The sequence below is a fragment of the Sphaeramia orbicularis genome, chromosome 19, assembly GCF_902148855.1.
Source record: "Sphaeramia orbicularis chromosome 19, fSphaOr1.1, whole genome shotgun sequence".
Classification (NCBI taxonomy): Eukaryota; Metazoa; Chordata; class Actinopteri; order Kurtiformes; family Apogonidae; genus Sphaeramia; species Sphaeramia orbicularis.
This window is the reverse complement of record NC_043975.1, coordinates 38,012,034-38,037,073: the sequence shown is the minus strand read 5'-3', so window position 1 is coordinate 38,037,073 and position 25,040 is coordinate 38,012,034. Positions and strand designations below refer to the sequence as shown.

The 25,040-nt window shown below is 38.4% G+C and overlaps 3 protein-coding genes across 3 annotated transcripts; 1 reads left to right on the top strand and 2 right to left on the bottom strand.

Annotated features, from left to right (window-relative positions):
- Window positions 1-5,111: 5,111 nt before the first annotated feature.
- hbae4 (hemoglobin alpha embryonic-4) lies at window positions 5,112-12,069 on the top strand. The gene is made up of 3 exons (XM_030163206.1): window positions 5,112-5,503; window positions 9,714-9,918; window positions 11,595-12,069. Exons 1-3 carry the CDS (start codon window positions 5,412-5,414, stop codon window positions 11,721-11,723), a joined length of 426 nt encoding a protein of 141 aa, XP_030019066.1. The 5' UTR covers window positions 5,112-5,411; the 3' UTR covers window positions 11,724-12,069.
- Window positions 12,070-16,028: 3,959 nt separating this feature from the next.
- LOC115439367 (hemoglobin subunit beta-2-like) lies at window positions 16,029-16,892 on the bottom strand. Its single transcript, XM_030163204.1, is given in 4 exon segments — window positions 16,029-16,253; window positions 16,407-16,421; window positions 16,423-16,630; window positions 16,730-16,892. Coding segments are annotated over 4 exon segments (444 nt in total). The 5' UTR covers window positions 16,822-16,892; the 3' UTR covers window positions 16,029-16,124.
- A 3,782-nt stretch (window positions 16,893-20,674) lies between these two features.
- LOC115439368 (hemoglobin subunit beta-1-like) lies at window positions 20,675-21,527 on the bottom strand. Its single transcript, XM_030163205.1, has 3 exons — window positions 21,367-21,527; window positions 21,045-21,267; window positions 20,675-20,891 (listed from the first exon to the last, which is right to left on the bottom strand). The coding sequence occupies exons 1-3, from the start codon at window positions 21,456-21,458 to the stop codon at window positions 20,763-20,765; spliced, it is 444 nt and encodes a 147-aa protein (XP_030019065.1). The 5' UTR covers window positions 21,459-21,527; the 3' UTR covers window positions 20,675-20,762.
- Window positions 21,528-25,040: the final 3,513 nt, after the last annotated feature.

Genomic DNA, 25,040 nt, shown 5'->3' with positions numbered 1-25,040 from the left:
GGTCAAGGCGGACAACCATCCTCCAGGAGTCAGGGTCTGCTTCAGGTTTCTGCCTGTTAAAAGGATGTTTTTGCTGCTGGATGATTCTGTTGGGTTTCTGTAAATTGGCTTAAAAGAGTGGTTTCGACCAGCTCTAAATGTAAAGTGTCAAGTAATTACTTTTGGTATGATTTGGTGCTATATAAATAAAATCTGATTGATTAACTCGATTGATTAATTGATTGACATCGTCTGTGGATGTAAATTAGTTCTTTTTATGTCCCTCCAATACAGTAAACTAATATTTGAATACAACATCAGAATTCTTTATTCTAAAAACTTGACTGATAGTTGTAGTCATTTTCAATCTTAAAGAAGCATAAATACTTCATATAGCTGCTTTACTGATTCAGTATGTTGTTCTCTGACCACAGGTAGCACTTATTTATCTGTATTTTAGTAGAAAATTTCCTCTTATCTGCGCAAAGAGCAGGTGAAAAAAGCAGTGTTGCACCTCCTACTGTAAAAACAGAGGCCTGGCAAAGGGTTTCATCCTTTAACTTTCCTCTTGTGTTAGAGTTGGCAACGACTCATTTTAGGTTTTAAATGCATAAGCGAACCACATAAAATTTGTGTATTGCGTCAAGGCTTTTTGACATCTATTTCAACAAAATAATGCAAAAAAAAAAAAAAAAAAAATCATTAAATTATGAAATGTTCTGGTTGAAATTTTGACTGTAGTATTGTTAAGGTCAGTTTCAACCCAGTTATAAAAATAAGATTATAAAGCAATAATTAGAGCCAAAACTAAAATCATAAGTGCACTGTCAGCCAACACACTGACAGCCAGCTCCTTTCCCAATCATGTGAACTTTTGGGGATTGTCATTTTGCCTTGTGTTCCAATATACATGCACAAAAACAAAACAAGCGAAGAGTGCACATCAAGGTATACTGACAAAAAAAACAGGCCCAGAGGCTCACACCAAAAATATTAAAACCAATATTTTCATGGATAAGGAAGCCTAACAAGGTAACCAAGACATGAGAAACAAACTGGATGATAGATAATTGTTTTTAGTGTATTTTACAGCTGATTTAAGACATCGGTCAAAGGACCTTCCCTTATAAACAGAGACTTTTTTCAGCTTTTTACATTGCGTTTTTAGCTAAAAATGTCCAAGGACATAAAGTCAATGGAAATCCAGTGAAAATTATTTGGGTATGTTTCTTAGGACTGTGATCTGAGTGACATTCAGAGAAAAAAAAGCTCAGTCATGTTTTTGACAGAACATGACAGTGCACTTTTGAGTGGCTCTGACAGATAAAAAAAAAAAAAAAGATACTTCGGCCGTTCTCCTCCCTGTGCTGAGTCACGCTTTTTCATATCTCTCCACTGGGCAACAGCTGATGTAGATACGTTCATGACGGGTTTCAAATTCAAGATGTAACCGAACTGAAAACAACAGTTCGTCAGTGCACCACTGGTTTGGCTTGATACTGGTGCTAAATGAAGAGACCACAGTCTGGATTGTGTTCCCATCAATTAAGTAAAATTCATTACTGTAAAATGTTGTATCTTTTAGCTGTAAAACCCTACAACATTGACTATCAAAACACTGCAACTGGTATAAAAACATATAGAGCTTTACAACAGATTTCTTCTATTTATCTAACCTTATTTAACCTGGAAAAAGACTTGTTGACATTAAACATTTCTGCTGGCCAAGACAGCAGCAGAATTTGCAGACAATAGAGATTTTTTCCATACATCCACACTAAAAACATACATAAAATACATAGTAAAACTCAGTTCTAAGACCATACATAAAACACTATACTAATAACATACTTATCAAACACCAGCAAAGTAAAGTAAAGTAACTAAAATAAGTGTAACAGTAATAAACATAATAGGAAACTGTGTAATATTTTAACATTCTGTGCCTGAAAGAATATATAAACTACACTGGACTTCTAAAAAAAACCCTAATATTTCTGGATGGAAGCAAATACTGGAGCATATTCCACTTGACTTTTTGACATGTTTGGCACATTCTAAGATCGACATATTCCATCACATTTGGAGACCCTTCCTGGATTATAGTGAAGGAAATGTGTCCTCTTTTGTGTCTCGAGCTTTCATCTGCTCTGAAATGGACTTTTTTTTTTTTTATCATATATAGATATGAATGTGATGGGAATCTGTCTCTTTGCTGAGTGTTAATCTCTATTTTTGTTTTGACTGTGGTGCTGAGCTGTTTTGTTTTGTGTTGTTTTGAAAAATGAAAATTGAATATATTCTTTAAAAAAAACAAAAAAAAAACACTATCAAAGAATGAAAAGGTATTAAAAGTATAATCAACAATGTTCTTTAAAAGCATCTCAAAGCAAAACCTAATTCAGTCAGTCAGAAAAACATCCAGATTTGTCCTTTTCCCATTTATTTAGAATGACTTTGAATGTATTTACAGAGACCAGTTCCTTCAGTTTTATCTCCTGTAGGTTGTTCCAGGCAGTGGGAGCAGAAACTTCAAAAGCTTTCTTTCTCAGCTTTGTTCTGACTTTTGGTGTGCGTAGGGATAACGGATCCTGAGACCAGAGACTGCAATTATTCAAGTCATTCCATCCATTTACAACAGATGCATGACTTCAGTGCATATGTCAGGTCATTTGAACTGACTGCAGATGTGATGGGAACTTTATAAATGATAATGTCACCTCATTGATGGGTGAGAGCCTGTGACTCTCCCACCTTAATACACAAGGACATCAGTTCAGTCTGTTATCAAAATTTGGAATCACTGAGTCTTTTGTCATTTTTAAGAGACACATGCTTGTTTCTATTGTTCATATGCAACAAACTGGGTCATTTTACTTTATTAACTTAAGATTAACTTTGATGTACAGATTTCAGTGACAAAACTGTCACCGCAGGCTATAACAGTAGATTCTGATGAAATAGATGAAGCAATGTTACAAGTTTGTATTCACAACAAGTCTGGAGAGCATGCTAACTGGTTATATATATGTCCAATCCAATCCATTTTTATTACCTCCGCCAGGAGGTATTGTGATCACTTTGCTTTGTGTGTTTGTTTGTTTGCATGTTTGTTTGTTTGTTAGCAACTTTACGGGAAAACTATTATAACCATATTTGCCAAATTTTACCCACAGATAGGCCTAGGACCTGAGACAAACCCATTAAATTTTGGGCCAAGTAGGCCAAAGTTCAAGGTCACAGCAAGGTCACAAAACCTCAAATTTTCTTATCTCTCATCATTGAGCAATTTTTGAAAATTTATAAAAAATTCAAAACAACTCCGATGAGCCTCCAATTTGATACATCCGTAGCTTATAACAATATCTTGTATCTGGCACAAAATTGTCCACATCCACTGTGGAATGTGGACTCTGTGGACATTTCAGTTTAACATTGAAAATCCCATTTACAACACATTTTTCATTACAACTCAACAAATATTGACTGGAATTTAATATAATTTGACACACACGACTGGTACCAAGCTTCAACTTTTTCTGCTGTATGGAACAACCTTGAAACTGTTTAATTTAAATAGAAATAGTTGATCCACACATGCACACCATTTGTGGTGCTTGGTGGAGGTTTGCGTTCTCTGAACACTTGTTTATATATGTTTCTATGTGGTTTACTGCTGGTTGGCTGGTTTATATATGCTTCTATCTAGTTACCTCCACCAAGGAGGTTTTGTTTGTTGGTTGGTTGGTTGGTTGGTTGGTTGGTTGGTTAGCAAGATAACTCAAAAAGTTATGAATGGATTTTCAGGAAATGTTGATACTGGCACAAGGAACAAATGATTAAATTTTGGTGGTGATCGGGGTGATAAAATAAGCACAATAAAGAAGATAAAATACAAAGATAAAAAAAAACACAATGTGTAGGTTAAATAACATTAGATAGTAATTGGGTGCATTGAAGCTATCAAAAATACAGAAGAAAAAGTGATACCAGACAGTATATAATGCACCGCTACCACTCCATCTATCAACACCAACTTTACCTGCAACAAGATGATGACCTGAACCAAACATCCAAATTCTGTTAGGGCTGTTTTGAGACCAAACAGCCGTCTGGAGTGTTATCTGTCATGGAATGGCCTGACCAAAATCCTGTTGAAATGCTTTGAGATGAACTGGAACACAAGGCCAGAAAGAAATATCCAAAAAGACAGATGCTTTTGATACGTTTTACAAGTATTTCACCATCTGAATGTTTGAAGAAACTAACTGTCTGGATGCCAGTTAGGATGTGTGAAACTATCAGACCTGCTAAGGTATGACTTTTCATGAAAATAAAGTTGAACTGTTTTTGCAGTATCTCTACATTTATAGTCTTTATGCTGTTAAAATTTATTTTTGTTTATTTTTGTTACATATAAACAAAGTAAACTGCATGTGCTGGATTCCAAACTTTTGACAGGCACACTAAAATTTCTATTTATTTATTTATTTATTTATTTACAGATGCTATCTTTTGATCATCAAAATGTCATATAACTGTGTTTATTTGATATAAGTAAATATAGTTACTTAAATACAGTTACACCCCCCCACACACACACACCAAATAATAACAAATAAAAATAAATAAATAAATAATACCAGATTAGTTGGATATTGTAAAGAAAAAGATTAAGATCAGTGAATTCAAATTATGGAAAACTTAATATTTACATCATCTAAAAATGTTAAATTAAATTTAATATTTGTTGAAACTGTACTTTTATTGTATTTTATCAAACAAGCGTTGCTTTTTTTTTCATTGACATTCAAGTGTTAATTCAGCCTCTCTGACTATTTATAGTGGCTTTAAGTATGTAAAATATCCTCTTCAACAAAAATGAATATGTAACTCAAAGGTGAGTGGATTCTCAAACTGACAGGAATGAAACAAAAAATATTATGTTTACGGACACATTTTGAGCTTGTTTATTTGTGTTTTCATTCATCACAACGAAGACCTCAAAAGCCACAAAGGAAAACCACAAAAGTGTAAAAAAAAAAAAAAAAGTGGTCTTCCTGCGTTAAAAACCCTTCAGTGTGACGCACATGAAGCCGGAGATAGCGCGGCGGTGCGCAGCCTCCACCCTGCTCTGGCCGCAGCCCGATAACGCAGAGGGAAGAACCAGCCGCACCTCCTGGACGCACGGCTGCCAAGACCACTGAGAGACCACTACCCCTCCTATTCCTCACACATTAGAAATTCTTACCCCTCTATCACTTAATTTAAGATACGTGCCTGCGTTTTAGTGAATTCTGTGATAAAATGGTTGATTAACGAATATCACGCACGACTTTCCTGTGGCTCCATTCTGACTTCACACTCTGGATATTTAGTTAGAGGTTGACCGCCGTTTATTTCGCAGATTCTGCCCAGTGCAATAGGCGGCGATGCTAAGAGACAAAGAGAAAAAACTGATTCGAGAACTATGGGAAAGACTGATTCCAGTGGCTGAAGATATCGGTTCAGACGCCCTTCTCAGGTAGGCAACAATCTGTGCGTCTCTCTATGTGGACTCTGACTTTCAGTTTGGAAAGTCAGCTTTCTCTACACCTTAAATAAACTTTAAATACTTCGTTTGAGCAGACAGTTGAATCTGACTCAACTTTTTTTCATTTTAGACAATCTAAAATAGACGATCATTACCAGTAATTTAATGCAGCCTTGCGCATGTGCTCAAATATTGTTTACAACCAGAACGTGGCCTGTTATGTCTTTGAGTCATATCATGTGAAACACAATCATCTTGAACCTAATACATAATTTAAAGTCTGTTATATGATGACAAAAGTCCAGACTTTCAGAGGGATTGTTGACATTCTTCCTGAGCTCCTTGTCTTCATGATGATGTTTATATGCACACACAGAAAGGCGTGAATCTTTGCATCAGTCCATGCAAATCTTGATAGTAGGCACTCCAAGATGAGATAATGATTTAAGATCAGAACAGAGAAATATTCAAATAGTGATAGTGAGTGGCCATCTTTAAAGACACAAAGCCTTAAAGACTGGATAATAAGCAAGTTTTTAATATAGTATTTCACACACAAATAATACATGCTTTACATAACTACAGTGGTGGCCAAACATTTTTGCGATGGTACAAATGGACTTTTTGTAAAAAATGCATCTATCCTACTGTGTGGGGGTCTGAGGAAACATCTCTGAAAAAAAAAAAAAAAAAAGCACTCCACAGCCAACATGCATACTTCAGAAAAGACCAATAAGGACAATAAACAAAGCAGGATACAGAGAACACACAGACCTGCTATTTATAAAGTCACGCACATTGATATTTATGGATTTGGTTAAATTTAAAACAGCACAAATAATGTACAAAGCAAGAAATAATCTACTGCCAAAAAATATAATATAATATATAGAAAGAGAATGATGCTATAATCAAAGGGGATTTCTAAATTTTAAAAAGTATAAAGTAAGAACAACAATAATAATAATGTGCATTTCAAGCTGTGGAGAACTTTGTGGAAGAGTCTGGAGCAAGAGATAAAGTACAAACATAAATATATTTAAAAAGAGGTAAATAAAGTTATTTCTAAATAGATATATGGAAGATGAGGGATTAAATTGCTAATCATATAGGATATTATAAGTTCATAGGGATATTATAAGTTCATAGGGATATTTTTAGTTTGTAGAATAGAATAGACTTTATTTGCCATTTGCACAGATACATAGCAGTATAGGTACATTGGAATTCTTGTTAGAAAAAGAGTTAGAAAAAGATATGAATAAAAAAACAGAAACAAAACTTAAACACAGATAAAACATATAAAAACACTTATTGCACAGACAAACACAAGTGCACATTTGTAAATTAGAGTACTGATCAGAAAAAAGTAACAATAATAATAATAATAATAATAATAATAATAATAATAATAATAATAGTAATAATAATAATAATAATAATAGTAAGAGTACTGGGAGGGGTCATTCCATGGCAATTCAACCAATGGTCCCCACATGACCCCCTCAGAAAATTCTGAAAAAAATCACACTTGTTCACCTACCAGATAAATGAACACATCCAAAATTTTAATGTCATATCTGTAATAGTTTAGGAGACACAGCCCTTTGAAAATTAATGTTGCTTTTTTTTTTTTAATTCTGCAAATTTGCTTTTCGGCCAACTTTGAGGAGCTATATCTCCTTAAGTATTCAAGCCACACCGCTGAAACTTACTGTCTGGGGTGAAATTCCTCTGAAAAGACCTTATTTTACATCAAAATAATTGTAGGTGCCTTCATGTTTGGTCTATGAGTCCTTGAAATCAGACGAAAAGGATACTTCTTCAAAATGTCCTCTCTCTTCAGGCTTGCACTGTGCCAAAATTTTCATTAACTGGCCACATGGTAATTTGGGTGCTCAAATAAAGAGTATTTTTGTGAAAAATTGAAATCGACCCATTTTATTCATTGCCTCACAGCAACACTTCTCATTGAAATGTAGTCTTTTTGCAGTATATTGTTGCATCTTGACCATAACAATCCATGCAAAAAAAAATTAGGTCTCTACATTCATCCATTGTGGCACAGTGCAAGCCTGAAGAGAGAGGTCATTTTGAAGAATTATCTTTTTCGCCTGATTTCAAGGACTCATGGACCAAACATGAAGGCACCTACAATTATTTTGATGCAAAATATGGTCTTTTCAGGGGGATTTCACCCCAGACAGTAAGTTTCAGCGGTGTGGCTTGAATACCTAAGGAGATATAGTTCCTCAAATTTGGCCGAAAAGCAAATTTGCAGAATTACAAAAAAAAAACAAAAAAAAAAAACATTAATTTTCAAAGGGCTGTATCTCCTAAACTATTACAGATATGACATTAAAATTTTGGATGTGTTCATTTATCTGGTAGGTGAACAAGTGAGAATTTTTTCAGAATTTTCTGGGGGGGTCATGTGGGGCACTTTCTGAATCCTGGTTGATTTGGGATGGAATGACCCAGAGGTAAAAACAAGTTATTGCACATTTCAATTAAAAGTACTAGGACATAGAGCAGGTTAATGCACATTCAGTTAAGAGCATGGTATTAGTTAAGTGTCTGTGACAGTGTGAGGGACATGAGGGACTCGTGTCCTGGGGTACTTCCTACCCTCCGTAATGTCTTGTGCCACTAGTCTGACTGTGGCTGGGAAGAAGCTGTTGTGGAGGCGGGTCCTGTGAGTGCTGATGCTCACCAGCCTGCAGTGTCTTAGGTTGTAACCCAACTCCACCCACTGGAACAGAGCACGAGCTGGATGGTGATGGTCTCTGAGGATGCTCTGTGCTTTTTTCCAGCAGCACTGTTTGCAAATGGTGTCCATGGAGGGGAGGTCCGAGCCAATGACCCTCTCCTCAGTCTTAATTACTCACTGCAGCATTTTCCTCTCAGCCAGCGTGGTGTTGGCATACCACACTGTGATGGTGCTGGTGAGGATGCTCTCAACAATTTCCTTTGTAGGCTTGGATGAGGGGCTGACGTCTAAGCCCTGCCTTCTTATATATGTTTTATATATTTTTATGGATGATGATGATGATGATGATGATGATGATGAATTTAAGTTGGTCACTTCTTTGACAAAGTTTTTAAAAAATGCCTTAAGTATAAACTCATTCAGGAATATTAAGTTGAGATGGTAGATATGTTTTTCTTGTTGAGTTTTTTGGGTTATAATGAGAATGCTTGATGCATTTAATTTAATGTAAGCAGTGCATCAGGTGAAAAGGATAAGCAAAAAAATAAGCTTTTGCTTTTTGTCTACTCCTTTTTTGGTTTTTATGTTAATTATAATTATTGTACTAAGTGCAATGATTAATGTACAAACCAAAATAAACAATGCATTCATTCATCCATTCATCCATCCATTCATTCATTCATTCATTCATTCATTCATCCATCAATTCATCCATTCATTCATTCATTCATCCATTCATTCATCCATTAATTTGCCAATAAAAGTGTTTGAAACCTATAAAATGCTTATCATTGTTCTTCAGTGTACCTCAGAAAAACATGGGAAAAACATCTAAAACAACTGAATCATGATAAAGTACATTAACCCTTTCATGCATACTGGTCACTACGGTGGACAGCTATTCTACAGCTGTTCTCTTGTATATTCATGGACTTTGCTGTTCTTTTCGGGGTTTTTGTTTTGTTTTGGTTTGGTTTTTTTTACACATATCTTTATTAAAGTTTTAAGACACTACATATCTTTTCTGACATGAACTGGTAAGATTATGTAGATCTCTCCTGAGCATAAACCTCCAGAATCATAAGCCCTCCCCATAGTTTTCACACAATTTATCAGTAAATACATGTTTCTCTGTGTCAAAAATGAAACACATGGTGTCCAATTGAGTGGACATTTTTGCAACTTCATGAAAAAAAGGTTCATAAGAATTTTTTTTTTTTTTCATTATTGTTTTTTATGTATTTTTTAATTTTTTTTTAATTATTTTTATTTTATTTATTTATTTATTTATTTATTTATTTATATTTATTTTTCAGAAGAAAATTTTCAATCACATTGTTTTTTTCATGCCTAAAGAGGAATAAAAACACTCAGGATAAAATTTTGATTAAGGTTCTCATAATTCGTGCATGAAAGGGTTAAAGTCCAAGTGTCAGAATGAAACCAGTTTTTGTTCAGTTTCACTGTTTTCATTGTTCACATCTTCTACAGGATGTTGGTCACTTTCCCTGGAACCAAAACCTACTTTTCCCATCTAGACATCAGACCACGTTCCGCCCACCTGCGATCGCATGGAAAGAAGATAGTCCTGGCCATCGCAGAAGGAGCCAAAGACATCAGTCAACTGACCGTCACCCTGGCTCCTCTGCAGATCCTGCACGCCTACCAGCTCCGGATCACTCCCAGTAATTTTAAGGTGCATGTTCTGGGGTTGAGGATTTATTTTATCATAGTAAGGAATTTCATCCAAAATGTCAAAGGACATGTTCTGGTATCCTATCTGTTTTCCCCACTTTGGATTTATTTTTAAAAATAGGTGTGTGTGTGTGGCTCAGTAAAATGCCAGACACACCTATTTACATCTACATCGTTTGTCAAAAAATAAAATATATCTATTGAATTATATCAAAAGTCCCATAAATGGTACACATTGCTTATTATAATAAATGTATTTAGTATATTGCAACTATATGCGACACATTTTTGTGAACAACCTTTTAATCATTATTATTAAAGTTTTGTCAAATATACACTACCGGTCAAAAGTATTAGAACACCCCAATTTTTCCAGTTTTGTATTGAAATTCAAGCAGTTCAAGCCCAATGAACAGCTTGAAATGGTACAAAGGTAAGCGGTGAACTGCCAGAGGTAAAAAAGAAAAAAGGTAAGGTTAAACAAAACTGAAAAATAATGTACATTTCAGAATTCTACAAAAAGGTAAACAAGAAATGGGTTAACAACTTAAAGCAGTGCTGCAGCAATGGAGGTTGATCAAGCCTCAAAAGTTGGTGCTACCAATTCCTACAGGTGTCCCAACGTTTCTGAATTACTTACAACCCCCTCTGTCTACATAAAAGCAGTGTTGGAACACACTTTGGTACCATACAGTTGTGAGCATTATTTGAACAGTATTGTACTGCAGAAAGTAGTGTGTTACTATAAAATGGCGAGGAAAAGGCAATTAACAATAGAAGAGAGACAGACCATCAAAACACTGAAAAATGTAGGTCTTTCCTACAGAGAAATTGCCTAGAAAGTCAAGGTGTCAGTAAGTCCAGTTTCCTTCACCATCAAAAGACACTCAGAAACTGAGGGTAATGCTGACAGGAAGAGGTCTGGCAGACCCAAAGACACAACAGAATCAGAAGACAAGTTTCTGAGAGTCAACAGCTGGAGTGATAGGCGACTCACAGGACAACAGCTTCAAGCACAGCTCAGTAGTGGTTGTAGTAAGCAAGTCTCAGTTTCAACTGTGAAGAGAAGACTTTGAGTTGCAGGTTTGATCAGTCCATAACACCTTCTTCCAGTCTTCAGTAGTCCACTGGTGGTGTTTCATGGCCCAGGCAAGACTCTTTTTCTTATTCTGAAGTCTCAGCAATGACTTTCTTGTTGCAACTCGACCCATCAAACTTAAAATTAAAATTAAAAATCTTAAAATTAATACAAATATTTCCTTGCTCTATATATTTCTATATTAATATTATATATTTAATTTTTTTGCTGAAATTTGAGTTTGAGTATTTATTATATCCCCCTTTAGCTTATTTCGTCAAGTAAATGTTGCATTTATTAATTAACCAAGAATCAAGTTCACAGGAAGGTGGCAGGGTGTGGCTGTTGGCTATTTTCACCCTCTTCCAACCAGTATTTGTTCATTTCCTGAAGCTTCTTCATTGCAAACCTCACATTTGATAATCTGTTAAACAAATCAAAGCCTCATAGCGTGGTTTTTAATCCTACTCATCTATTTCATTGGCACACCAAAATGTCATCATGGCAAAAATATGGATTTATGTGACTAAAATGATTCAATGCTCTTCATTCTTCTGTCAATCATAAATCATTTTCCTTCTTTTCTTCTTTTCTTGCAGCTTTTCTCACACTGTATGCTCGTCGCTCTGGCCTGTTTCTTGGGCGAAGACTTCACACCGGTTACACATGCAGCAATGGACAAATACCTATCAGCTTTTGCAGCTGTGCTTGCAGAGAAATACAGATAAGAGTCAGCCACTTGTTTTCTGATGACACGCTAATATATGGCACAATTATGAGCCAATATGTTAAATACATGTTTGATTGTTGCTATAGTCTAATGTTTTGTAAAAATAATGAAAAAAATAATAAAAATAAAAACCTTCATGTTGTGTTTAATTAATGGAGGTGATGTGCAGTAGTGATGGGAAAGTCAGCTCTTCTCAGAGAGCCAGCTCTTTTGACTAGGCTCCCAAAGAAAGGCTCTTTCAGCTCCTAAATGGCTCTTAATTTAGTATTATTTGTAACCTAATGTTTAAGCCTTTAGAACTTAGCAATTATGAAGCATTTACATGTTAATAACCCTTCGGCATCCAGTGTTTTTATGAGAAGCCTTATAAATGCTTCATGTTTGTGCATTTTTTCTGTCACAAAAGCATTCTTACTGTTTTTTATTGTTTTAATAAAACTTTAAATTACACACAAATGAATTAACAAAACAAATCAACAGAACAGAACCAGAAAAGGAACAGACCTAAAAACAGATGCAGACCATTCAGATGTGTCTCTTAGCAGTGGAATCTGCCTTTACTATGATTTTCATTTTACAGTGAAGGAACATTGTTCTGTTATTTCCAACGTCTTTAAACTGCAGCCAGATACTGCTTCTTCTTCTTCTTCTTTTTTTTTTTTTTTTAACATGTGTCACTTATATTTATTACCAGTCTTCACTACACAGTTGAATCTCCTTCTCACCGCTGTCTCTTAGTCACCATGGTGGAGGGTCCGTCCCCCTCTGCTTTCACATAGTGTAATTGGCTGCATGGCCACCATGCTGCCAATCACATGTGAGGATACGGACACGTGACCAATCGAAGCAAAGTTCTGCGGTGAGCAGTGCTAAGCCACTGAGAGCAAGAGATCTGAGCAGTGAAAGGGGGAAAAATTGGGAAGTGATGGGAGCCGGCTCTTCTGATTCACTAAAAAGCATCGGCTCTCAGAACTGACTCTTATGAGCATGACCCATGTGTAGGTTGAGTTCATGCATCTGTTATAGCAGTGGGATCGGGACCAGGAGCTGTCTGTGGTGCTGAAATAAAGAGCCAAAGTGGAGCTGTCTCATGGATTGAGGACAGAACTATGGTGAAAGAATAAACATGACACGACTACCCAGTCTCATATCAAAATGTGAAATAGCTACGTTTATCCACAATGCAAAATGTACCAGTTTCACAATTAGGGCCTGAAAATTGTAAAATGTTCATGTTTTTTTATCCCATTCTTTTCCATTGGCCTGCAGACGGGTCACGTGACCGCTTGCAGCTTGGCTTCTCAAAATAAAATCATGGCAGTCACTCCTTTCATTCTCAGTGGAAAATGTAGTAGATACATTTTGCACTGTGGATAAATGTAGCTATTTCACATTTTCATATGAGACTGGGCTGGACACGAGGGTGGAAAGGAGAGGACTCAAATGCATGGTGCTGAAGGGAGAAAAACAAATTTATTAATATAAATGACAACTTAAACATGCACTGTAAAAAAAAAAAAAGATACCCCCTATCTACTCAATAAAATTAAGGCAACACATTACAATCAATATTATTAATTAAATTTCACTCTGTTTGGTATTGAGTAAATGTTAATTAAATGAAGCCCTTAATAGTTATTCACTTAATATGAGTAGATTTGAATGCTAAACTAAATGGAATAAATTAAAAACTAAACAAAAATATTGATTTTATATGAAAAAGATAAACTTCTTAATGCGTAAATAGTACTTATAAAAATTTCTTCACATTTCAATGTCATACAATTGAGCAATGAATCAGAATTGCCTTTATTGTCATTTGACAGTACAAAGTACATCAAACAAAAGTGAGTTCGATGATTAGGGACATCGGGCCGCTGCTCCTAGTACAGAGTACAACTAGAGCGCTACCACAAAACCCTTTCTTCGAAATTGCAGTGAAGAACAGAAGATAATGCAAAGCACAAATATAAGACATCATACAGTTTTCACACAGTACACGTGGACACATGCTGGAATTTTTTCATGAATTTGAAGGGAATTGGGGGACAGCGTGAACATTAGGCAGACAGCAGACGTGAAAAAAACAGTGGGGGTAGGGGAGATGCTTGAACTGTGTAATAACTGTGGAATGTGTTTGCGAAGATAAAGGGACTCCAGTGGCGTCACTCTGTTCTTCCAGTTCAGTTCAGATTCAGTTCTTATCAGTCCAGTCCTACTGTTGTCCTGGCCATGGAAGATGTTTTGACTGCAGGGGGAGTAGATTTGAGAAGAATCTACTGCTTCCTCAGCTCTCAGGGGAAAACAATTTAGGCCATGGGGGAAACTTGATTACTGCATAAATTTAGTATAACTTAATTTTGTTATACCTGGCCTCAGCATTCCTTAGCATCTTCAACCAGTAAGGTCCCTGCACAATCCCTCGATTTTTTCTTTCAGTCCAGCAGATTGACGTAGCCCCTCCACGGTTGCTCTCAATCCCTCTGCAGACTGACCCGTGATATAATCCAACTTCTTATTCGAGTCTGCAGCCCGTCCGGCCAGGTCTTGCACACTCTCCCCCGTCTCCATCACCACCCGTTGTAATCCCTTCACATTATCACTCACTGCTCCGAAGTGCTTCTCAGTTTCCACCGAAAGCAGCGGGGTCTCTTTGCATGCTGCTGTCTTGCTGATTTTGCGATAGATCAGGGCCATTCCAAGACCAATCAGAAGGTGTCCCGCTATCATAAATCCAAATAGGTAGATGTCTTCGATGTCCTCCACCGACAAGGCAGACAGACAGACCACCCTCCACTTGTCCCAAGCGTATCTGTCCCATCAGGGCAGGCGGGCTCCCCATGACCATTCTTCCTTGATGAAAAAATCGTGTCAATTGCACTGAGTGACCAGTTGAGCAATTCCATATTTGCTGTTCGAGAGCTCAACAAGCAGGGGATTCAAAAGTAAAGTAAGTCAGACGAGACACTGCAAGGCCAAAGCAGAGTGGGGGAGGCAGGAAAAAAGCAGCAGATAGCAGAGCTCAGAAAAACTCATCTGCTCTCTTCAAAGAACAAGACAGTAGATGATGATTGTATACATTGATCAGTGTATCAATTTGAATTCAATCAAGGCAATTAATTAGATCTAAATATTCTTTTATCTTAAGAATGATTACACTCTAAGAAATTTAATTATGCTCTACTCAATTTACTCAGAGAAATATGCTTACACTTATATTTATTGGATTAATTTGAAAGATGTGAGGTCATTTAAAATCACTGATAGAATGTAATGAAACAGCAATTGAAGATGAACTGTTAGGGCATTGTTCAGCCGTTGGCTCTCACTAATGGTGCAACTCAACAAAAATACAAAACAATCACAAAAAGGCCTATAAACATTACCATACACACATTAACCCCAAATTCACACCAACACCACAACCCTGCTGAACCCCTGCACAGAAAAACAACACATAAACAAGCAACATGGCCAATACCCACAATGCACAGCAGCAAACATGCCACAATATGCAAATGGTGCACATCACGATGTTCTATGTAATAAAAGTTACTCACTTTTTTTTAAGTTGTTGTTAGAGATGAAGACTAAAGAGTTAGAATGAGTAATAATTAAAGTTCTTCAAACTGATGAGTATAAGTGGATATCTTAAAAAATATAATTAGTTACTCAAATACTCATTTCTTTTTGTGAAATGAACGTAAACTGTTGGATTTTTAAGCATTTATTTTGGTGCGTCCAACTCAAATAAGAACTTAAGTGATTTTCACAGATTTTATTAAGATAGTATACCTTCATATTATTGTGATATTTACTAAGGCCCTGAGTTATTTTTCAGAGTGTAATAGCTCAGTGAAAAAAAAATTTTTCCTTACTTTAGCCAACCAGGAATTGTGCAAGATGAGCAATGAGGAAGAAGATGGGCATTCTGGACTCTTTTGAAATGTCATGTGATAATAGCCTGCTGCATTAAAAAAGCACTTTGGTGGGAAGTGCTTTTCATTTAAAAATTGCCTGATTACATTGATTTGAATTTACTCAACATTCTCTGTGTTTGAAATTAAATAAACAGAATGCTAATGTTTATTTAACTGCAATGAGTAGATTTTATTTCAAACATTTTTATTTGAAATTTACTTAAATAATTGCCACAAAACCAAAAACATAATTGTACTGAATATAATTTACCATGACGAATAATTCTATGCTTGGTGTCCGTTAATTTGCAATACCAGACTTTAGTGTGATGATTGTGCGTGATTACGCACGCGTTTTAGAAAAACTCAGACAAAAATAAAGCTTTTTTTTTTTTTTTTGCTTCAAATGGGCTTTATTTCTTTACTCGGGAGATAAGAGCATTTTGTGAATGAATCTCTGAAGGATTTCTCTCCTGGATTTAGTGGTACTGCCTTCCCAGGGCATTCACGACCACAGACAGGAACTTCTGGAAAGCGGCCTGGATGTCGGCGGTGAAAGCGGTGCCCATCTTAGCGGCAATGACGATGGTCAGGCAGTCAGCCAGCAGCTATGAGACAATCCGAAAACATACATGAGTATTCAGGGTCAAATATACTACACACTGATATCTCCAGCTCTAGGCTGTGCACTGTGGATTATAGCACTAAAGACAGGGAGACGCTTGAGACTTTTCAGAGATGAAGTGAAATTCAGACTTTACCCTGAAGTTGTCGGGGGTCGATGTGCAGTTTCTCGGAGTGCATGACGCTCAACTCGGCATAGGTGGCCTTGATGTCATCCATGTTCTTCACAGCACGATCCAGACCGTGCAGCACCTTGATTCCATGGGCTGCAATCATCGGGTTGATCTTGATGGCCTCAGCATTGTAGAGGTTTCCGAAGGCGCCGAAGTACCTCTGAGTCCAGGGGTACACGATCAGACATCTGCAAGAGAAGAGATGGGTCAAAACACTGGATGAGCACAGTTTTAGTTTAACCATGAGTGTTATTGTTGTAGATCCTCAGAAGTGAGAGATGCTGTACCTGGACAGAGCCTTGGGGCCGATATCTTCATAGTCCAGGCTGGCAAAGATACTGGTGATGATGCTGCGCTCCTGATCGGACCACTCAACCATGGTGACTCTTGATAGGTTTTTGCTTCAGGCTTGAAAAAAAAAAAGACTGAATAGTTTTTTCGGTTCGAGCCTGTTCTATTTAAGTGTCTCTACGCTACACACACACACACACACACACACACACACACACACACACACACACACACACAAACACACACACACCCTTCAGCAGAGAGCTGTGATAGGCTGGAGATGAAGAGTGTCAGATAAACTCCAGACTTCTCCAGAAGTTTCCAGATGTTTTGCAATTTTAGTCATTTAAAAAGAGATGCAATAAACTGAGTTTTGAGGATGAGATTCAATAAGTAATACTTTAAATTGTTCAATCCATAGGGGGGAAAGTAGAGGGTAGAATTTGACAATTTATTTGACCTTTAGAGTTAGAAAACTAGTTAGAACTCTGGACAAAGGGAAAGCAAAGCAATGCAACATATCATTTACAATTTAAATCAATCAAACTCTGTTTTAAAATAAAGACAAAGTGCACATTATGAATTATGACTGCAGTTCTTTAATAATTAAGACACTGTGAGGTATGGCCATAAGTGTGGCAGTGCTGAAGGTAGAGCAACGTCTGATTGTGATATTAGGCATCTCCAGGAGCGAGGAGTGATACCTGAGCCACATAGCTGTGGAGAGAGGCGAGAATTTATTACCTCCGCCAGGAGATATTGTGATCACTTTGCTTTGTGTGTTTGCGTGTTTGATTGTTAGCAAGATAACTCAAAAAGTTATGGACGGATTTTCATGAAAATTTCAGGAAATGTTGATACTGGCACAAGGAAGAAATGATTAAATATTGGTGGTGATGGGGGGGTGGGGTGGGGTGGGGGTGCGCAGATCCGTCATGGCGGAGGTCTGCGCTCTCCGAGTGCTTTTCTTGTTTTTAGTTAGAAGCAGAGACAGCATGAGGGACAAACAGAGGAAGAGGAGAATAAAGAACATCACGTGAGGCGCGGAGACGGATGGGGTAGGCCAGCTGCAACAGAACCAAGTTTAGAGAAGTAGTAAGCACATGGCCTGAAGCGTCCACCATGGTCCTGTACAAGGACAGAAGTCATGCATCCGTCTTTCTCATCGATGAACTGAACAAAGGGTTTACGAGGATCAGGTAGAGCTAGAGTAGGAGGGGATAGAAGAAGAGACTTCATCGAGGAAAAGGCGTCCAATGTCTAAGAAGTCTACTTCAAAGCATGGTGAGACGGAGCCTTGGGTGGAATAATGACGTGAAGAGGCTTCTCGACGAAAGAGAAGTCGGGAATAAAAGCACGGCAATAAGAAGCCATGCCAAAGAAAAGACAGGAGGTGCTTTTTGGTGCCCCCTCTGTTTTCATATAATGTAATTGGCTGCATGGCCACCATGCTGCCAATCACATGTGAGGATACGGACACGTGACCAATCAAAACAAAGTTCTACAGTGAGAAGTGCTAAGCCACCGAGAGCGAGAGAGCTGTGCAGCGAAAGGGGGGGGGGGGGGGGGGGGGGGATTGGAGAGCTGGCTCCCATCGATGGGAGCCGGCTCTTCTGATTCACTATAAAGCACTGGCTCTCAAACCCGACTCTTATGAGCACGACCCATGTGTAGGTTGAGTTCATGCATCTGTTATAGCAGTGGGATCAGGACCAGGAGCTGTCTGTGGTGCTAAAATAAAGAACCAAAGTGGAGCTGTCTCTGGTTCTGAAATCCACATGGATTGAGGACAGAACTATGTTGAAAGAATAAATAATCCAAAAGTGTTCTGTTTTATTAGTGTCATTTTTAAAACGTTGGGAATTAATGTCGCATTAAGACAAATTTATAGTGTGTCAAAAATGCCAGTATGTAACATACTCATGGACATGTAACATACAGTCAAACTGAACCTCTGCATTTAACCCATCACCAGCTGAAAATGAAACACACACTTCAGAATTTAGACGACTGCCAAATCAGGTGCCTGGAGAGCAAATGGTGAGTTAGGGGCTCATGGGCACATCAGCACATCATCTCGGCAGAAAACTTTGGTCACAAACTGCTTGTCCACCCTTCTAGTCCACAGCTGCCCCGACTATACACACTGTACTGTTCCCACATAGTTCCATATATGACTTATTGTGTGGAGGTCCAGAATAACACATACAAAACCAAATTTTTTACGCTACAGAAGAGTAAAAGTTATAAATCAATCACATTATTGTGTCATGTTTGTTAAGGTAGATGCTGGATGATTTGAAAACTGCACAGATAATATATGAAGCACAAAATAATTTACCTTTAGCTTTGCTGTTTTTGCACGGTTGTTATGTGCAGGTTGGGATTTGCGATTTGTTGGGGGTGAATCAACCCCTCTCTGTCTTTTACATCTCTACTTCTGCTCTATGAATTTCGTCCTGGGGGGGCAACCAACCAATGTAAATAACAGGCAGGTTTGTGACAGTTTTCTTACACCTATATCCTACATTTCTGGCACTAACGTTCAGGTGAACCGAACTGTCGCAGTGTCAAAATTCACGAACGTCCCCATGCACTGGGGCGCCGTAAAAAAAAAAAAAAAAAAAAAAAAAAAAAAATGGAAAAGGGAGGGGGGGGGGGGGGTGGGGGGGGGGGGAACGTGACAAATTCATTAGGCCCAGCGTTTGTGTGTCCAGTGGATACAGGTTAGAAGTTGTGAAAATTTCGTGTAAGATCCGCTTTATAACAGAGAAATACAACCCAGGAGTTGGAAGTTGAAAGTATGTAAACTTTTACTTTCCTTTCACGCCAGCTTTAGTTACGTTAGTTATGGACCGCACCCCCACGTATTTAACTGCCCCGCCCCACCCCCCGCTCAGACCAAAAATAGAAAATAAAAATAAACCATCCCCCCCTCCGGTTTTTTGACAAACCGCACCCTTATGGTTATGGGTGTGTATCTCTCTTAGGTTGACTATGTGGAGGTTTTCTTGAATTATTTTGTGTTCTATCACACACCTTCAGCATGTCCTACAGGCTTTCATGGTCTTTTTATCTGTCCGGATGATCCACATAGTTTCTACAATATTCATAGTTAGATAGTACATTTCCATTTTCAGCCTCTGTTGTTATAAATGTACAACTGCAAATATACAGTGAATATGTAAACAGTACAAAGAAGAAAATGCATTTTTGTTGTTTAAACCCTGTAAAACCAACAAAGGCTTTTGCACCATAAGGTATAACCCTTCATCAAATACTCAAATCGGGAAGTATAGTCCACATCTTTTTCTTAGGCTTTTGTTTTACATGTTTGTTTGTTTGTTTGTTGTCTCGATTATTCGGTTTGTTGACACGTGTGTAAGTGTGTGTGCGTGTGTGTGTGTGTGTGTGTGTTTACATGTAGGCAAAAACGTAACTGCAAAAGGCCTATTTCTGTGGAGAAAACAAAATGCAAGTGTCCTTCATCTTTGTGTCCATATTCAGCAATGGTTTGTATGAAACATGGAACCAAAAAATAACACCTTTCAAGGCACTCGATGAGTTTGCGAGCATTGTTGCATGTGTGGTAGTATTGTTGCAGTAATTTGACGATTTGGTGTGAGTTTTTGTGATTACTGGGTGCATTTTCGTTTCAAAGATCGTGTTCAAATCCAATTTGTTCATAGATTAAACTTAATGAAGTGAAAAGCAGTTAATTTGGAGTTTCACTTGAGCCACATCATCAATATCTGCTTTTTACAAAAATGTCAAGTACCACAGTAGTGACTGAGATAAAAGCAGAAAACAGTCTATGACGACTAATTCTATGCTTGGTGTCTGTTAATTTGCAATACCAGACTCCAGTCTAGTGTGATGGTTGTGCGTAATTACGCACGCATATTAGAAAAACTCAGACAAAAATCAAGTTGTTGTTTTTTTTTTTTTTGCTTCAAATGGTTTTTATTTCTTTACTCGGGAGATAAGAGCATTTTGTGAATGAATCTCTGAAGGATTTCTCTCCTGGATTTAGTGGTACTGCCTTCCCAGGGCATTCACGACCACAGACAGGAACTTCTGGAAGGCGGCCTGGATGTCGGCGGTGAAAGCGGTGCCCATCTTAGCGGCAACGACGATGGTCAGGCAGTCAGCCAGCAGCTATGAGACAATCCGAAAACATAAATGAGTATTCAGGGTCAAATATACTACACACTGATATCTCCAGCTCTAGGCTGTGCACTGTGGATTATAGCACTAAAGACAGGGAGACGCTTGAGACTTTTCAGAGATGAAGTGAAATTCAGACTTTACCTTGAAGTTGTCGGGGTCGATGTGCAGTTTCTCGGAGTGCATGACACTCAACTCGGCATAGGTGGCCTTGATGTTATCCATGTTCTTCACAGCACGATCCAGACCGTGCAGCACCTTGATTCCGTGGGCTGCAATCATCGGGTTGGTCTTGATGGCCTCAGCATTGTAGAGGTTTCCGAAGCCACCGAAGTACCTCTGAGTCCAGGGGTACACGATCAGACATCTGCAAGAGAAGAGATGGGTCAAAACACTGGATGAGCACAGTTTTAGTTTAACCATGAGTGTTATTGTTGTAGATCCTCAGAAGTGAGAGATGCTGTACCTGGACAGAGCCTTGGGGCCGATATCTTCATAGTCCAGGCTGGCAAAGATGCTGTTGATGATGCTGCGCTCCTGATCGGACCACTCAACCATGGTGACTCTTGATAGGTTTTTGCTTCAGGCTTGAAAAAAAAAGACTGAATAGAATTTCGGTTCGAGCCTGTTCTATTTAAGTGTCTGTACGCTGCCCCCCCGCCCTTCAGCAGAGAGCGTGTGATAGGCTGGTTACGAAGAGTGTCAGATAAACTCCAGACTTCTCCAGAAGTTTCCAGATGTTTTGCAATTTTGAGTCATTTAAAAAGAGATGCAATAAACTGAGTTTTGAGGATGAGTTTCAATAAGTAATACTTTAAATTGTTCAATCCATAGGGTGGAAAGTAGAGGGTAGAATTTGACAATTTATTTGACCTTTAGAGTTAGAAACTTGTTAAAACTCTGCACAAAGAGAGAGCAAAGCAAGCAACATATTCATTACAATTTAAATCAATCAAACTCTGTTTTAAAATGAAGACAAAGTGCACATTATGAATTATGACTGCAGTTCTTTAATAATTAAGACACTGTGAGGTATGGCCATAATTGGGCAGTGCTGAAGGTAGAGCAGTACGTCTGATTGTGATATAGGCATCTCCAGGAGCGAGGAGTGATACCTGAGCCACATAGCTGTGGAGAGAGGCGAGAATTTATTACCTCCGCCAGGAGATATTGTGATCACTTTGCTTTGTGTGTTTGCGTGTTTGTTTGTTAGCAAGATAACTCAAAAAGTTATGGACGGATTTTCATGAAAATTTCAGGAAATGTTGATACTGGCACAAGGAAGAAATGATTAAATATTGTGGTGATGGGGCGGTGGGGGGGGTGGGGTGGGTGCGCAGATCCGTCATGGCGGAGGTCTGCGCTCTCCGAGTGCTTTTCTTGTTTTTAGTTAGAAGCAGAGACAGCATGAGGGACAAACAGAGGAAGAGGAGAATAAAGAACATCACGTGAGGCGCGGAGACGGATGGGGTAGGCCAGCTGCAACAGAACCAAGTTTAGAGAAGTAGTAAGCACATGGCCTGAAGCGTCCACCATGGTCCTGTACAAGGACAGAAGTCATGCATCCGTCTTTCTCATCGATGAACTGAACAAAGGTTTACGAGGATCAGGTAGAGCTAGAGTAGGAGGGGATAGAAGAAGAGACTTCATCGAGGAAAAGGCGTCCAATGTCTAAGAAGTCTACTTCAAAGCATGGTGAGACGGAGCTTTGGGTGGAATAATGACGTGAAGAGGCTTCTCGACGAAAGAGAAGTCGGGAATAAAAGCACGGCAATAAGAAGCCATGCCAAAGAAAAGACAGGAGGTGCTTTTTGGTGCCCCCTCTGTTTTCATATAATGTAATTGGCTGCATGGCCACCATGCTGCCAATCACATGTGAGGATACGGACACGTGACCAATCAAAACAAAGTTCTACAGTAGAAGTGCTAAGCCACCGAGAGCGGAGAGAGCTGTGCAGCGAAAGGGGGGGGGGGGGGGGGGTTGGAGAGCTGGCTCCCCTCGATGGGAGCCGGCTCTTCTGATTCACTATAAAGCACTGGCTCTCAACCCGACTCTTATGAGCACGACCCATGTGTAGGTTGAGTTCATGCATCTGTTATAGCAGTGGGATCAGGACCAGGAGCTGTCTGTGGTGCTAAAATAAAGAACCAAAGTGGAGCTGTCTCTGGTTCTGAAATCCACATGGATTGAGGACAGAACTATGTTGAAAGAATAAATAATCCAAAAGTGTTCTGTTTATTAGTGTCATTTTTAAAACGTTGGGAATTAATGTCGCATTAAGACAAATTTATAGTGTGTCAAAAATGCCAGTATGTAACATACTCATGGACATGTAACATACAGTCAAACTGAACCTCTGCATTTAACCCATCACCAGCTGAAAATGAAACACACACTTCAGAATTTAGACGACTGCCAATCAGGTGCCTGGAGAGCAAATGGTGAGTTAGGGGCTCATGGGCACATCAGCACATCATCTCGGCAGAAAACTTTGGTCACAAACTGCTTGTCCACCCTTCTAGTCCACAGCTGCCCCGACTATACACACTGTACTGTTCCCACATAGTTCCATATATGACTTATTGTGTGGAGGTCCAGAATAACACATACAAAACCAAATTTTTACGCTACAGAAGAGTAAAAGTTATAAATCAATCACATTATTGTGTCATGTTTGTTAAGGTAGATGCTGGATGATTTGAAAACTGCACAGATAATATATTGAAGCACAAAATAATTTACCTTAGCTTTGCTGTTTTTGCACGGTTGTTATGTGCAGGTTGGGATTTGCGATTTGTTGGGGGTGAATCAACCCCTCCTCTGTCTTTTACATCTCTACTTCTGCTCTATGAATTTCGTCCTGGGGGGGCAACCAACCAATGTAAATAACAGGCAGGTTGTGACAGTTTTTCCTTACACCTATATCCTACATTTCTGGCACTAACGTTCAGGTGAACCGAACTGTCGGCAGTGTCAAAATTCACGAACGTCCCCATGCACTGGGGCGCCGTAAAAAAAAAAAAAAAAAAAAAAAAAAAAATGGAAAAAGGGAGGGGGGGGGGGGGGGGGGGACGTGACAAATTCATTAGGCCCAGCGTTTGTGTGTCCAGTGGATACAGGTTAGAAGTTGTGAAAATTTCGTGTAAGATCCGCTTTATAACAGAGAAATACAACCCAGGAGTTGGAAGTTGAAAGTATGTAAACTTTACTTTCCTTTCACGCCAGCTTTAGTTACGTTAGTTATGGACCGCACCCCCACGTATTTAACTGCCCCGCCCCACCCCCCGCTCAGACCAAAAATAGAAAATAAAAATAAACCATCCCCCCCTCCGGTTTTTTGACAAACCGCACCCTTATGGTTATGGGTGTGTATCTCTCTTAGGTTGACTATGTGGAGGTTTTCTTGAATTATTTTGTGTTCTATCACACACCTTCAGCATGTCCTACAGGCTTTCATGGTCTTTTTATCTGTCCGGATGATCCACATAGTTTCTACAATATTCATAGTTAGATAGTACATTTCCATTTTTCAGCCTCTGTTGTTATAAATGTACAACTGCAAATATACAGTGAATATGTAAACAGTACAAAGAAGAAAAATGCATTTTTGTTGTTTAAACCCTGTAAAACCAACAAAGGCTTTTGCACCATAAGGTATAACCCTTCATCAATACTCAAATCGGGAAGTATAGTCCACATCTTTTTCTTAGGCTTTTGTTTTACATGTTTGTTTGTTTGTTTGTTGTCTCGATTATTCGGTTTGTTGACACGTGTGTAAGTGTGTGTGTGTGTGTGTGTGTGTGTGTTTACATGTAGGCAAAAACGTAACTGCAAAAGGCCTATTTCTGTGGAGAAAAACAAAATGCAAGTGTCCTTCATCTCTGTGTCCATATTCAGCAATGGTTTGTATGAAACATGGAACCAAAAAATAACACCTTTCAAGGCACTCGATGAGTTTTGCGAGCATTGTTGCATGTGTGGTAGTATTGTTGCAGTAATTTGACGATTTGGTGTGAGTTTTTGTGATTACTGGGTGCATTTTCGTTTCAAAGATCGTGCTCAAATCCAATTTGTTCATAGATTAAACTTAATGAAGTGAAAAGCAGTTAATTTGGAGTTTCACTTGAGCCACATCATCA